The 16,959-nt window shown below is 30.9% G+C and overlaps 1 protein-coding gene across 1 annotated transcript; it reads left to right on the top strand.

Moving 5' to 3' along the window:
- The first annotated feature begins 1,032 nt into the window (after window positions 1-1,032).
- LOC111033231 (legumain-like) lies at window positions 1,033-16,719 on the top strand. The gene is made up of 8 exons (XM_022313881.1): window positions 1,033-1,264; window positions 6,950-7,047; window positions 9,123-9,204; window positions 10,056-10,141; window positions 13,566-13,719; window positions 13,810-13,882; window positions 16,127-16,245; window positions 16,334-16,719. The coding sequence occupies exons 1-8, from the start codon at window positions 1,115-1,117 to the stop codon at window positions 16,628-16,630; spliced, it is 1,059 nt and encodes a 352-aa protein (XP_022169573.1). The 5' UTR covers window positions 1,033-1,114; the 3' UTR covers window positions 16,631-16,719.
- Window positions 16,720-16,959: the final 240 nt, after the last annotated feature.

Raw genomic sequence — 16,959 nt, forward strand, 5'->3', positions numbered from 1 at the left:
ATTGTCGATTGCACGAAATGATTATCAATAATTTATTAAACCGTTGAAAATACTATAATATTCAAACTTGGCTACGTGAACTCGGTTTGTTATTCGCATCATTTGTATTATAATAATTCGTATTTTATTGATAAAAATAAAACTTTGACGTTGCCACCCCAATGATGCAGCTTCACGAGAGAGTAAATCAAAAAAATACCACAATCGGAGAAAACGGATAACTTAAAAAAAAATACATAACCGACTATCGACGGCCAATAATCTTTTACCAGTTACCACAATATCACAGATCGCCATCAAACCCATATTTTGAGGGGCTAAAAATAATCTATTATCAAATATTTGTAACATTTGATTTAGTAAAATTACTGAAATATTAAATAAAATGGATGGGGGGTGGGGATTAACTCGTTTGATTTTAAGGGTCTCACCATCTCCAACGTACCCCTAATTGAGCCTTAGTGTTTGTCTATGAGTTTTCCTTTGACAGACGAATAACTTATGTTCTAAGTACAACGATGTATAATATGTATACGCATACTAAGGTGTACCTGCAGAAACAGCTTTTATTCCAATCAATATTTAAACATCTTTATGTTATGCCACGAGTACGGTTTGCAATTTTTCATTTTTTATTTTTAATACTGAAAATTATGAATTGTATTACATTTTTTACTAAAAATCTTTTGACATTACCACATGTCATGTAGATTAGTTAAGATTTCGGTTCTATTAATATCTGTAAGTACGTACACTTAGTGTTGTACTCGTATTCTCATAATATGATGTCCTCGACTGTAGTGAAATTATCATTGTACATAGTAAGACCATTAATCGAAATATATTCTATTTGATTAAAAAATATAATATAAAAAACTACATAATATTCATCTTGTCATAATATTTTAATTAAAATATCACTTAGGCCACCTCATATTATATAATATATTAAAATTAGAGTAAACAAAAGTAGATAATACAATAAACCTCTTGAAAAAAATTTCATATAAAACGAGTTTTTTGACATTCGATTGTTCAATAGGTAATAAAACGTCATTAGATCGATTTACTTTCAAAATAATAAATTATTTTTATACGTTTTTACGACCGAACCATGTTTTTAATTTCGTGGATTTTAACTGCGTTTTTTATTGCAATAGCATTCAGCGCTCGTATAAGCGAAAACGATCCGGGTCATTCGTCTCAAAATATATGGGCTGTTCTAGTTGCTGGCTCACACAGGTGGTTGCGGTACCGACATCAGGTATAAGATTAAAATATTATAATTGGGGCCTGGATTTAAATGCTACGGAAACTGTCAAAATATTCTATAAAAAACAACCAAAAATGCCTGGAGTTATGAATTTTCATCTCAAAAGGTAGCCCTCAAAAAATGACTTACCTACATTTTTTTTTTACTGACATGTAATTAAATTATACGCAATTGACGGAGAATCGACGGCTTAACTTTTTTCATTTCTAGCGTTTCTTTACCTTTTTACTTAACTGACAATATAATAAAATACTTTGCAAGCTAAATGAAGTAAGTACCTCCATAAAAATCTGTAGGATATAAATGCGATGGCTATGTATCTCCGCAATCGACCACTTTGTAGCAGTACTCGCCGTTTATCGATCTCACTTTGGGACCAGAGTACATATGAGTCCAAATTAACCGAATGAATTAATAAGGCCAATTAGGTCCAATAGTTGAAATACTTACAAATTATGCATTATAATAGAAAAATAAAATTTGGCTATGTACTGATAAATATTATTCATTATTTGGTATGCCTTTATTTGTGTACTTGAAACGTACGTTGTCACTCATAAAGATAATAAACATGATAACCATCAATAAAATGTAAAATTATTTATTTTTTCAAAAACATTGTTTCATAAATAACGAATTCAAAGGTGTAAAAAATATTTTCAAATGTTTAATTATTTTCTGTGGGATAAGTAAGTCGAGGAAATAGTGTATAATAATCGATACAGTCGGGTAAATGGGCTGAGCACTGAGGAAACATGCCCTTGAAAATATACAATGACCCATTAACCAGTGTGGAGTGTCCGATATAGACGAACATTTTTCTGTGTGTAATTTTTGTAAAATATGTAAATCGGGACCGGCAAGTTTGATTAAAACTGATTGCCATTGATTTATAATCTCCGAGGGGCGTCCCCACTGCAGAATTTAACGAACGTGGACGAATGCGCAGATTTCTGGTCCAAATATTCGCGGGCTCTGTTTTCAGTGTAAACGTACCCAAGAGAGTGCCAAGAGAACATCTTCAAACGTTTTCGTTTGCGTTCGCAGACGATCTCTAGGGTGGTATACATGAAAGGAAATATTATTTGGGCAATGGTATACATGGTATTAATGATGCGTGACCAATACTGGTATTTACCCGAACGACTGTTGCAGTTTACCCCGAATACTGTGCCGATTCCGTATTGATTTTGCACAGAGGAAGTACTCGAGATAAAAGTGGAAGCGTCGTAGTACAGTGTTTTGATTGAAATTAGTTTTCATTTTTTTTTTTTTTTTATTGAATTTTAAACGATTTGGAATGGAATGATGAGCAATTTTTTTTTAATTAATACAAAACATTGTATAAGGACCGCCCGATTGTTTGTTGGAATCTCAAGTGTTCACAAATTATTCAAACCGAGCAAAGACAAACTGATGGAATGCTTTGGAGAGATTTCACACTGAGTTGTACACAAATACCAAGATAAATGTATTAACTATATCATATATAGTTTGAATGAACCCGCAGTTTCGGGTAAAAATGTATTATATGTTATCGCCAATCGTTCCCTCGGCGATTTGTATCTTTTTGTTTAGCAATAAGAGGTCTTACGACTCCAAGGAGTTTACTAAACATTTCTGGTGTCGAATATTTCCGTGAAAAGTTTCCAGAACCTTTCCTCAACACACGTATAATCCATAACAAATGATTACCACCGTGTGGTTGACTCCGTGCCGGTTCAAAGATATGTCATTCACAAACGACGAACTTAACGTTTTTTAGTATTATTATTATTTTTTTTTACACAATTCTTTTATTATAATAAACAATTAACCGGCTTCAAAATCGTTTCATCATCTTCGTGACTTGACGAAATATAATATGGCCGCACAATGCGAACCTATTACTGAATTATAATAATAATAAATTAATAACAATGCAAATTAAATAAAAATATTGACAGGTGCGCAAACAACAAAAGTATACAAGCGAAGATTACCAACAATAAAATAATTGCTTAATATAACAACGATGAACGAATTTGATTTGAACTCAATTTTATCGAATACTTATTTACATCGTACCAAATGTCTACGAATGACGATTGACATAATGACATATCTAACGATGTGCACCATTAATTTGCAACCGTTGAATGGCATTGGTTCTCGAGTGTACTGTGGCTCGGTGTTTGAAACATTCACTAAAAAAATTAGCACGTTCATCAGGTCGTTAATTTGAATTTTTTAAATTTTTTTGTAATGAGAAAATATAATTATATGATATAATTTATCATTATGTCTTAAACACGTATTTTTTAAATGTCAAATAAATTGAGCGTCTTAAAAATCTTTCAAGTTCGTTAAAATATAAATGTCGTTCGCGTTCAATTTGAAAAAAAAAACGAGTGACGTTCGAGTACCTACCGTTCACTAAATATGAACGTGAACGTGAGAGAGTGCGTTCATGGACGACGTTCTTCCCAAATACTGTCTTGCTTGTGAATTAAAAACCGTTTTATCATCTCCGTTTGAATACCTTAATTGAGAGCCAGGATTATAATTCCTTGAGAATTAAAAAAAAAACCAAAGTAAATAACCAAAGCTGCTCGAAAAAATGTTTATTCAACGCGATAACCATTTCCTTACAAAATGACCCACATTTTTTTTATAGGTCCTCGTTTACGCTACCGATAGAAAACCGATGGTTTAACTTTCGGAATTTCCAACATTTTATCGAACGATGTAATTCATATGTATATTTTGGTACGGATAAAAAAGGTCTAAAAAGTGTAAAAGCAAATACTATAGTAAAAATATTTCTCGATGTAATATTTTGCATTTGAAAAAATACGAAATAAATGAGTTTTTTAAATCATTTTTTTTAAGTATCTGTTGTTATATGAATCGAATTATGAACTATTGGAATGCATTGCCCCAGAACACCCGAAAATGCTCAAAGCGCACTTAGCATTGAAATCTGGGTCCTATTATTTATTATTTGATAATATATGGTGCAGTGGCCTGATGCGTCTTGTTGGTCGAATCGCACCAAAGTAATATAATAATAAACATTTAGTTAATAAATTAAGCTTTTTAATTCCCAGATAGGTAGGTAAGTTAGGTATTATCTAGTTATTTTTGTTAATTTCTCGGGCTATACGATTTAATTCGAAAGAGAACTGCTGTACATACCTACCTATCGTTTAGGACCTACCTATATTGCCTACAAAAAATATATTTTGTTCGTTCCAGCATAATTTATTGTTGAAATATATGTATACGAAGTATAATATTTTCATTAAAAATTATCACTATTGAACTCAGCTGGAATATTTTGATATGTAAAATGTATTGGAACAGGTTGTTTTTAAAATTTAACCAGCAATATTCTATGCGATTTTCAATTTATATTTTATATTTTAGTTGCCACCATAATTGCGTATAATTATTTAACTTAAACCGATTTAGTTTTAAGAGGTCGCGAAAAAACACTATGAGGATAAGTATAATTAAGTAATTAAGTGGTATTAATTCGAGGGGCTATAAGTATAAGCCGACATTATTTTGACCGACAGCAGGTACCCAAATAATAATAATATATCGGTCGGCGGAATATATTATTTTAACAGATAATTAATATTTGAGCCGACCGTAAGCCGAGACAGTATTATAGGACAAATATTTTAGGCTTATTCCACCTTATACTTTACTGCCTGCGTTCGAGTCGGGTACGAAAAGTATAATAACTACAGTTCTAAATTGCAGTTTTTCGTGAATCGGATACTTCGCCAGAATTTAGGTCCTGGAAAATGATAAAATGACGTGTCTGAAGTGGCTCCATGTGTAAAATTATTTGTGTTATCGTTGTATAAGTATAATATTATAATAAGTAGTTTGGAAGTTATAGGAAAATGGTAAAATATGCATGTGAATAAATGTCGAAAACGCAAAAAAATTTGAGAAACGTTCACAAAAATTCAAATTTCCGTCAAAAAGAATTTATATTGTTATTAATTTGCACTATAGAAACTTAAAATATGAAAAATTAATTTATAATACTAAGATATGGCGGAAAACTGTACTTGATTTTAACATTTTATTGAACTGAAAAACTTATTAGAAAAGATAAACTTATCATCGTTATATTAGTGCCATAGAGATTAAATAATAATGTGCATCATACTTTTGTGGTTAAATTAAAATTTTACTGCGACAATAGCAATAGATGCCTACCTACATTAAATAATATCGAGTTATACATTTCCAATATTATAGAAAATATTAAACGTGAAAATCAAGAAATATGCTTTTTTTTTAAACTGAGGAAATATGCATAATAGGCATTTTCGATTTTCGAGATTTAAACTCACAGTCGTATAGCTCGGATTTTTAGTTTGGTCTGCTATAAATCGATAACACATTGAATAAAATGCAACTCCTACAATTTACAAACCTTAGTTATGACCCGTGCCTACGAATAGCCTATATATATATATGTTACAGTTAAAGTGTTGAATTCCGTTATTTTATGAAATAACTAGGTAGTTCATGAATTACCTACGAATGTTAGTTAAAGTACCTATGAAACAATACATGAAAATTGTACTTTAACTAGTTATTTCATAGAATATCTAATTATTATATACAATTTCAGTTTGATATCCGTTAAAGTATAAAATACATTAAAATTTAAAGTACCTATATATTAAAATATTTTATTTTACTGAATTAATTATAGTTTTATTATTTATCTATATTTGTTCGTGTAAGGCTATTATGGCGTTTAGAGTTGCACAATACTTTTTTTTTCTACAAACATATCGCTTCGTGCCACATGTTTTGGTACAAGTTCACTTAAAAAAACCCTGACCAGTTCAAAGTGACTGCGCAGTTGCCGCAGATCTTAATGTAATACTTTTATTTGGAACTTCTACAGCTAACAAATTTTCTGAACATACTGTGAACTGTGAACTGGGATCAAGAGTATAGTTGTAATAACACTCTTCAAGACTTCAACATACTCTTGTAATTATAATGTGTAGGTAGGTATCGAATAAATAAAAAATAAAAGGTTAGGTCAATCTTATCTGATTTTGTTATATTAAATTGATGAAAATGTTAGAACTATATTTATTATATTTTGTTATTTACAATTTGACACATTAACGAAGTGATACCAGGGAATGTATAAAATAACTATAGTTAAAGTATAAATTATATACATTACCTACAAGTTTTAGTTATTTTATAAATTACCTAGTTATTTCATAAACGAACTGATTCAACACTTTAACTGTAACATATATATATATATATATTATATATATATATAGGTAGGTACGTGCATATTCCGAGTACTTTTGAAAACAAAATTTTTTCGTGTTTTCATTCTTACCATCATACTTCTACTAAAATAGCCTCCAATATTGGTTCCACAGTGATGATGATATTTTCTAAAAGCATCTTGTTGATATTGGTATTTTATTTGTTATTTAAATGTTCAACAATAAACGAATAAAGTAACATTTTTAAAATACCGTCAATTTCTAGTCCACATTAATTCTTTCGGTGTAATATTTAAACATAGGTAATCTTTTTTTGAATAGACACAATTATTCGCTCAAATAAAATAAAAACTATTATTTATAACACGAATTCAACACATTTAAATGATGCACCTGTATTTTTCAGTCCAATGTATGTCATGCTTACAAAATACTGAGGGAAAATGGCATTCCGAAAGAACGTATCATTACATTTATGTACGATGATATTGCATACAATTCAGAGTGAGTTATTATACTGTTATTGTTTTTATCGATTAATCGTACATTATTATAAGTTTTGAGTTTTCAACCCATAATATAACACCTCACTATAGGCACTGCGAGTACTTACAGCTGGTTATAATAAATATCGGCTGATATAGAATTTAGTTGGGGTTTATAGTCACCCTAAGTTAATATACATTTTGTGTACGAATAAAAAAAAATATAAGCAACAAAAATAATGTCCGAACACAAAAGAAGATAGGTATGGACCCACAAAGAAGAAGACTATTAGTCTATCGTCCAAAGGCGAGCTGGCAGGACGGAGGACGGCTGGAGATTTCCCGGTGTCCTGATACGCATGTTGATGTCCTTAATGCCTATAGAAAAAACCTCATTATTCTATTTAAATCTCCAGGCCTAAAAAATCCTTACGCGCCTACATATTTATTGATGTTATACAATGCAACAGGAGTGAAAAATGTGGACTACTTATCCACTATAGGATTTTTAGAAGAAAATGTACTCTGAGTGTTTTTAATATTTAAACATGAGATATGATGGCAAAAATGAAATGCAAACTAGTTTGTAATTAAATTTGAAATTGCTTAAATGTTTCACTTTTTTCAAATGTGACCGAAGTTTACCAAAAATACCTAATGAGTGCAATAAATATAACTTATTTTTTTAAATTAAATTAAATTAAATCGTATTAATCACCATAACACAGAGTTAGTTTTGTATTTTAGTTGGTGAGATTCGTCAATTAACATATTTTTTTTGATATTCGATGGCGATACATTCGCAAAAAAAAAAAAAAAACCTTTTTTTTATTATAATATTAAAACATTCAAAGTAAATTTTTTCTATGAGTTCTAATAGTGGATGAGTCGTACACATTTTCACCCTCGTTCAACTGCATAACGTCAATAAATTCAGTGGGTACTTAAAAACCTAAAAATTCGCTCTAAAATTAGAAGGTACATTACAGTATATAAACAAATTTTTTAATGTTAATCATCACATTTTGTTCACAACTAGTGAATAGTAATGATTTTATAGGTTTTTAATCTCTTACTGAACAATACGATCAGTGCTTTGATGAAATGGACATCACATAATAAAATAATGACAGTGTTTGAAAATGCATGTATTTTATTGTGATATTTGTGTCGAGTGGGTGTTTATAATTTAATAGGTTATGTTTTTAGAAACAGCTGATCTTGATATCTGTTAAAATAACTAAATAGTAACATTTTCAAAACTTCATTCAGTTTAAATGTTGTCAAGTGTGATGCGGCGTTTTTCGGGTAACTTTGCAGCCCAGTTACAAGGTGATATTTATGGTAGCATATTTTAATTATTTCGAGGGTGACTGAATTTAAACAATTTAGATTTCAAAGGAATAATTGTTTTCAAGTTTAAGCGTATCATTATACGCACTATGTACAATTAATGAATGATAATTATTATGTAAATATAGATATACGCTCATTTACAATAAATCATTTGTTTCTTATTGTAGCTATAATTGGTTGCAGGTTATAAAACTAATCAAATAAAAAAAACATATTTTATAAGTTCAAGGATTATTAAGAGAACACCTTAAGGTTTTTTTTACGGCATATTATTAGAATCATATCACTTTAAACTTTTAATAATCTATTAAATCCGCTCATCTTTTCAATTCTAATTAGTATTAATATTCAACCAAAACGAATTTACACAATGTATAGGTTAGAGTATACAGCGGTTATAATAAATTTTTAACCCATGTTCTTCTAATAGAGTAATAAATGTGAGTAAGCATTGAACTTTTTTGTAAATGCTAAATAAAATGTTGTTAAATGTTGTTCGGTTTAGTTTTTAGAACTTCGGTATCATTATTTTAATGAAAAAGCTGAACGAAAATAAGTTAAATACTTAATTTGAACGTTAGAAGCAGTAAAGCCTTTTTCTCGGTTTATTTCACAGGGTACTTTTACAGCAGTTTTTTAGTTGTAGAACAAATTATACAAATGTTTTTAATTCGATTATAAGATACAGTATTTTTGAATTGCATTAAATTAAAAACATTTTAATCTATATTTTTTTAGAAATCCCGAACCTGGTGTGATTAGAAACGAGCCAAATGGTATAAATGTTTATGAAGGTGTACCAATTGATTACACTGGAGAAGTAAGTATGGTTTTCCTACTTTGCTTATGACAACGATCGATCGTTATTACTTATTTCATAAAAATGTTGTTTGAAGACAGCGTATGTAATAAGTTTTATTCAAACACATTAAATTATCATAGTTATAATTATAGTAAGGATAATATGAACTGATTTCAAAATCTATTTTAAATATCGATGAAAATTCTCTGTGAAAATCAAATTTTTACAATGATATTAAAAATAGACGATGAAATTAAAAAATAAAATCTGTAAAATCGACGATTTGTTTCAAAATAATAATCGTTTTAAAAATGTTTATGTACATATCGAGGTAAAATCTAAAAATACGAATTCAAATTCAAGAGTAACCTGCAACGGTTAACAATATTGTAGTTCTTCATTAGTAGGTAATTACCGATTATTTAGGACGGTTTCGCATCGTATCGACGAACAAACGACGATCCACTTTAGGTATGGCCTGTTGGCTGCACGTAGAAAACCAAACTGAAACCGTAGAAATGTAACACTGATGTTTGAATCCTGTTTGAAAATCAGAAAATTTTAAATAGAATCTGATATTTTGAAACAATATAAAAATCAATAAATTATAAAATCAATAAATTTTTTAAATTTGTATTCAGAAAGAAACTTACATCGATAAGCATAAACTGAAATTACAATCAAACAATTTCATTTCGATTTCTAACATTGATTAATTGACAATCCTAGAGTGGCGTACAATGTACACTTGAGTTGTATTCAAGTGAATAGTTAGATATTTAACTAGTTTTATTGTCGCATATCAGTTTAGTGTACCCGTGTATTCTTATTTGTTGAAGAGTAATGAGTGTTTTAATTTTAATTTTTAGAATGTCAGAAAAGATGTATTTTTGAACGTTCTCCGAGGATACAAGATGAAGGTAAAAGGAATCGGAAGTGAAAGAGTGGTACTAAGGTAAGTTTGGTGTTGTGATTAGATTAAAATTAGAAACATATTAGAATAATATATTTCGTACTACATTAATATTATTGGAACCGAAGAAAAAAATTAAACCATCGATTTCGGGGATGTGAGTTGAGAAGTATCCATCCTATCCCCTGAAGTCGATGTAATTACAGACATTCAGAATATAACATTAGTTGTACAATTAACGGTATTGTTTTGTGATTAACATTAATTCTGTTTGAAATTTAAATCGAACCCGATAAATCTTGTCAAGAGTTGTCGAACGCATTCAGTTGACCCACCCGAAACCCATCAACTTCCAAAACGCGAGCGAAGAAAATTCACATTTGGATTCAGAGCAGAGCTATATCGACCATGAGCTATTAATTTTACAACGATTGTGTGTTGTCATTTTCCCAAGCTTCACCTGGTCACAGCGGGGGTCAAAAAGTAAAATGTCTATAGTTTACGAGTATACACGGTAATTTACCAAACCGTAACTCACCCCCTTTTTTTATCAAATTAATCCAGTTATTCGAAATCTGAAATTTGTAAGGACACTTGGTCAAAGACCATTTATTTCGAATTCTTGAATTTTTAGTACTACTTGAGGACTGAGGAGTGTCATGTGGAGTTACCAACTTCTGTTTTTAAAATGAGAACCCCCCTTTTTTACAGGAAATTATTTATAGAATTATTTTTTTGAAAATATTGACGTATTAGAATAAAAAAATGTTTTCGAGTTTTTGAGTCTGTAGTCTTAAGATAATAAGTCCACGATAATGGGCTTTGAAGATAAGGTGATTCGAATATTTTAGTGACCTTAATTGGTAAAAATGGTCCAATTTATTGTGATAAATACTAGACCGAATTCTAATGTTACATCTATTTTATATTATTGTAAAATCATTTTTAACAAATATAATTCATTTATATTCATATTTACATGAAACATTATAACAACTGAAAAATTATTCGTTTGAATTTTGAATTCAGAACAATTAAAAAAAAATTATCCATTACACTTTAACACAAAGTTCCTTTCTTACGTTGTCGATTGGCTTTAAATTGAAGAAAAAAAAGAAGATTTTTATTAATCAAACGATTTTGGTTATTTTGTTGCAATTCAAAAAAACGTATTAGCCATAAACATGAGTTTGCATTTAAAATACGTACTGTAGGTACTATTATATTATGATGGTGGGTATAATAATAGAAAAACACATTTCTTATAATTATTAAATAAATAAATCATAAAATATCCTCTGAAATAGATAGTCTTTTACGTGCCGCCTCAGCGCAGAATCGTTTTTTGTACTTGATGATTTATCATTCGATGTATTCAAAATCAACACAATATTGCGTTCAATCACTGTGACCCACTCAATGATGACAATTTATAGGTTCACTCCAAAGAGTTACAATCACACAATACCCGTAGTTACCTGCCAAAACACGACATGCGCCGAGCTTTTAAAATAACTGACATAAAAAAGCCAACTGTAATATTTCAATTAAATGTTTAAAAAACATCGATGAACCACCTGCAGCCGGAAACGCTCCTTGCTACAGACAAATGTCTACTGCACATAGTACTCTATATATCAGTGTTTCCCAAACGGTGTGCCGCAATGGGTGCAATCGGCGGCACATTGGTGTGCCGTGAGGCCTCTGTAGATGTGCCCCAAAATTTCACGATCGTTGACGTTAGGTTAAACGTTGACCTAAAATTTCGGTAATAGGTTGAAATATTTTTAATTATAATTGTAATAATATTTTTTTTTATCCCAAAGAAACACGCCGTTTTAAATTGTTTGTTAGTAATAAACTGGTATTCAACTACTTTGGTATTAATAATTAATATACGACGAGAGCCTACTATAAAAAAAAATATGCACACATATATATGTCAGCGACAAGACGTGTGCTTTGGCTAAATATGGGTTGAGATTAGTGTGCCGCGAGGGAAAAAGGTCGAGGGAAAAATATGTCACGCTGTCCCCTTTTGAGGCCGGTGCACCACAACTCATATAATAGATGAAATTCACGTCTTCCGGCCTAACATATTACGAAAGATTTCAAATGATGCGCATTGTCTAGGCAGAAACGAAGCCCTTCGCACAGACTTCGAAGTTTTTACAGCAAAAACTTACACGAGAAATCTGTCAACAATTTTTTCCAAACCACTAAAACGTGCGTAATATTTCCATCTAATAAGTGACCCTCCGCAGGCCTCGAAAGTAAACGCGCCCACGATATACTCACTCGACATAGTTATGTCTTGTTTGAAAAATGTATTTAACTTCCTTTTTTGTTCATTATTATGCGCACCGCGTTTATTGTTTATTCTACTGCTTTATTATTACGTATAATCTATTCTATTGTGATCATTGTCGATTGCTGTAAATAATTTTTAATCGTCTATATAATTGTTAGCGTGCCGAAAAAACAAAATATTAAAACATTAAGTTCAGATGACTATATATTGTCGGGAAAACTTTGAAACAAAATAATAGAAAAAAAAAACACGTTAAAAAGCAGACGATTATTAGTCACTGCGAAATGTATAAGCCGCGGAGACAGAGTATTATTTCAATCGAATAACATCAGGCGTATAATATGTTTGTTTATATTTTTATAAGATGGGTACAGATATTTATGGTATATTTTTTAATTTTTATTATTCGCGAGATTTTTAAAATACTTAATGATCCAAATATGACGTAATGATTTGACAACTATCAAAGCAGGTATTACATATTCACATTTTAAAATTGTATTCATTATTTTATCGATTTCAAGCACGGCAGCAATGACCGTTTATAGCTGTTTGTAAGTTTATAGTAGGTTTATTACTGCGGGAGAGGGTACGGTTGGTCACAACACCTGTTTGTGTGGTAAGGATTTGTCTTTAAAAACCCGGTTATGGTCACCCACCCGGTAGCTGGTGAAACCGACCGGTGCTTGCACTCAGAAACGAAACGTGACCGAATACAACCACCGTGCCACACCATGCCACATTGTACATATTTTATGTATACACGACAGTCGTACGTTTAAACGCATTTTATGCAACTACCTGCGCCAAAAACTTAAAAACATTTGAAATCACATAATACACGGTAGTTCAGTAGCCAAGCATTTTTTTTTATGGATGGGGGAGGGGGGTTTAATTCTCACTAAAAAAAAATCCCCATTCAACATCTCTTCACTTGCACTTTTTGTAAAATAATTATTTTTTAGTATAATATATTCTATGTATAACGTATGTTAATACGAACATTGAACACGGTGGCTGTTGGTTACCTAACCTGTTACCTAACCTATGGTGGGGGGCTGTAGCCCCATCATCCCCCTGACTACTCAACTGCAGTAAAATCGTACTTCGTGCCGGCTAGTATGATTGATGTATAATTTTGAATTATGTTTCCAGCACGAATAAAGACAATATTTTAATTTTCCACACGGGTCTTGGAGGCCACGGTGGACAAATCGAATTCCCGAATTCTGGCGAAGATGTGATGTTGCACGGAGACGAACTTGTGAGAACGTTTAAGCAAATGTACAACCGAAATGGTTATAAACATGTAATATAAGCGTATTTTTTTTTTAATCATAAATTCACAACACTCGTCACTGTGCAAGCGATATAATAATATTTCGTCATTTTGACGCAGTTATTGATGTACTTAGAATCGAGTCATTCTGGCGCCATGTTCGAAAATTCTACGCTTCCTCATAATATAAATGGTACGTACATAATATTATATAGCTACATTTCGTTTTTTGTTTTTGTTAAGGATCCAATAGAGTTTAATTTACGAGAAGCATTGGTTGTTGAAATGTTCAATCGCATGTCTTACGGTATTTTAGTTTAAGTGTCGTTTTTCTTAATTTTAGAATATCCAAATGATAAATGCGTTGATTTTGTATGAATATTTATCTTTTGTTCATGTTGGTTTATAATGTGTACCTATAAATGTAGTCCAACGCTGGACATGAACGAACCAAAAATTTAAAGTTAAACTAAAAAGTCAATTTAATTTTAACTTTTTACATTAACCTGCAGTTGTTTTTAGATTTCGGACGATTTAACAACTACTGACAAACATTGTCTCTTAACTAGCGCGAAAGGGTGGAATTAGATTTTTCAATTCAATAAGTGGAGATAGTTTATTTAGATTTAAATTATATTTTATTTCATTATTTTTCGATTTCATGTCAAAATATATTTCGGGTAATGTCTTATGGCGATTTGTTTTTCTTACTGAAGAAAAACTTCAACCAATCACTACATAGAAATTTATACTACTAACTATAAAGTTTTAAGTTGGTAAAAAGTTAAGTATGCTAGTGTTAAAATCGATAAAAACTAGGCTTTTCAACTTGATAACAAATTTAAAAATATTGCAAATAACCCTTAACTTAATACTAAACACTAATATTTATAATTGCATTTGAATAGGTTTGATTTTAGTTTTTATAATCTATTCGTTCTTTCAGACCATGATGATTTTATTATTACGAGGCAGAGTTAAGAATTTATAGTTGTATTATTGTTTCCAGCTATATAATGTTTTGCTTCTATAGACGCCATATAGATGGGTGCTATTTGGGTTGCTGAGCACCCAATAAAAATTGAGATGACATTTTGTTAATAGCTAATAATATTGTCTTTAAAAAAAAAAGTTTTTTTATTTTATTAATTGATGGATAATATTGTTAAGGATGACACAATACACCATTCATGTACCTGAAGAGTATCGGTGTGTTTTTATATCGACTACAGTCGACGATGATTTACAGATGTATATAGCTTGACTGTTTTTAGTATTTTTTGATACGATTAATTAACTAATTCTCTGATCGTTTACCACAATGTTCTAACTCGATAACATGAATCTGAGGTCGGTGTTAAGAATGAAAGCAGCCCGGAATAACATAATTTTGGGACCAGGCCAAAATAATAATAATAATATGTACATCCATTATCTATATACCACAGCAGTGGCGCCCAACCTTTGGCCCGCAGAGGTGCAATTCTACAATATAGCAAATATAAATTACAAATACAATTACAAATTTATGTTATAGTTGTTATTTATTTAAGAGCAAATGACAACGTACCGTTGACTGATGTTCATGGCTTAAAATTAATCCGAATATTTTAAATATTTCATTGTGCAGTGTAAAAAAACCGTGCGTAATGTGACAATCGATAAAAAAAGGTAGTTTCCTTTTTTTATAACATTTTTATAACATTTCCTTACGAATAATATATTTTATGAAATTAAACGTGTGGAATAATGTATGAACCGTTCTGTAATTTCGTATTGCGCGTTTATAAAATGTTTTGCTAGCCAACATAAAAAAATTTATAAAAAAAAGCACCTAAAAAATATATGGCAGAGAAAGTGGTCACCCATCCAATTACTTAGCAAAAAACAAATACTTTATTTGACATACAGTTTTATGTTTATAGTAAAAAAATAATTTACATACCTTCTTACTTTTGTTATTTTAACGAATTCCGTATTTTTTTTTCATCCAATGCGTATATAATATATTCTATTGTTGTACGCTGTTATTTTCGTTATTTTTACCCGGTTGCATTGAAGATTAATTAAAAATTTTACATTTTATCTCCACGCCCTAGATCGTCAAACTTCAAATTCATCGTTCCCATAAAAATGTGATGGTATTTCTTGTAGATTTTTGAACTTCAGTAATAAACCAATAACTCACTGTGAGCGACTATATGGGTATTTAATTTTCAAGCCTCGCTAGATATAAGTGATAATTTGATGAAAATGTCAAAAGTTTCTACTGTCATTCGGTTTGAAACCTCAACGATAAGTAGGTCGTTTAATAAAAACACGTTTTTTGGCTCCTAAACACCCGATTTCGTCAAAATTTAAACTTTATACGGTCTTAGACTTGGTCCCGCATTTAACCTTCCACTATAATATTAACGTGTTTACGTTTTGTCCACAGTTTTGGCGATCACAGCCGGCGGACCAGACGAAGACACATACGGAACGTTTTGTGACACGAGCATAGAGCCGTGTCTGGCCGGACTGTTTTCATACGCTTGGATGAATTATGCCGAAAACGTAACATAATTATTATTTAATAGATTTCGTCCGCCGTATTCGAACAAGTTCGCATTAGATTTTTTTTTTTTTAAATATATTCCCACAGAATCCCGACGGATTGAGGAAGAGTCAAAGCGTGTTCGACCATTTCGACCATGTCCGAGACGACGTGGCGAACACGGCCAAGGAACACCCTCAACTCTACGGCGACTGGAATATCGGAAAGTTACCGATTAGTCAATTCATTGGTTACCAGAATCGCAACTCGTCGAGTTCAAAAACCACGAAAACAGAGCTCGTTGGTGACGTTTCCGGGGGCCATTCGGCATACGACAAAGACTCGATAATCGCAGAGGTCGAAGTACCTGTTGAGCAAAATGTAAATCGGCGTTTTTCTCAATAGCTAGCTGAGCATGTAACTTACGCGTAACGAAGTGATTGTGGTCAACCAACGAAAAAAAAGTAGCAAAAAAAAAAAATAGTTGAGACTTATAATATTTATAAATATACGACTATGATATCCAAGTATACTATATATTATTATATATATATAGATTAATGTGTAATATAAAATATTATTTTGATTGAATATAATAAATTAAAGCGGATTTCGATGATTATTATTCCGAAATTAATTCTGGCTATTCGTCACTGCAACGATTAATTTCTAGCAATAAACCTTCGACTTAGAAATTTTTCAAATTTTCTGAAAGTGTTTTTAGGAGCCGATGA

Source organism: Myzus persicae, unplaced genomic scaffold, assembly GCF_001856785.1.
Source record: "Myzus persicae strain clone G006 unplaced genomic scaffold, MPER_G0061.0, whole genome shotgun sequence".
Classification (NCBI taxonomy): domain Eukaryota; kingdom Metazoa; phylum Arthropoda; class Insecta; order Hemiptera; family Aphididae; genus Myzus; species Myzus persicae.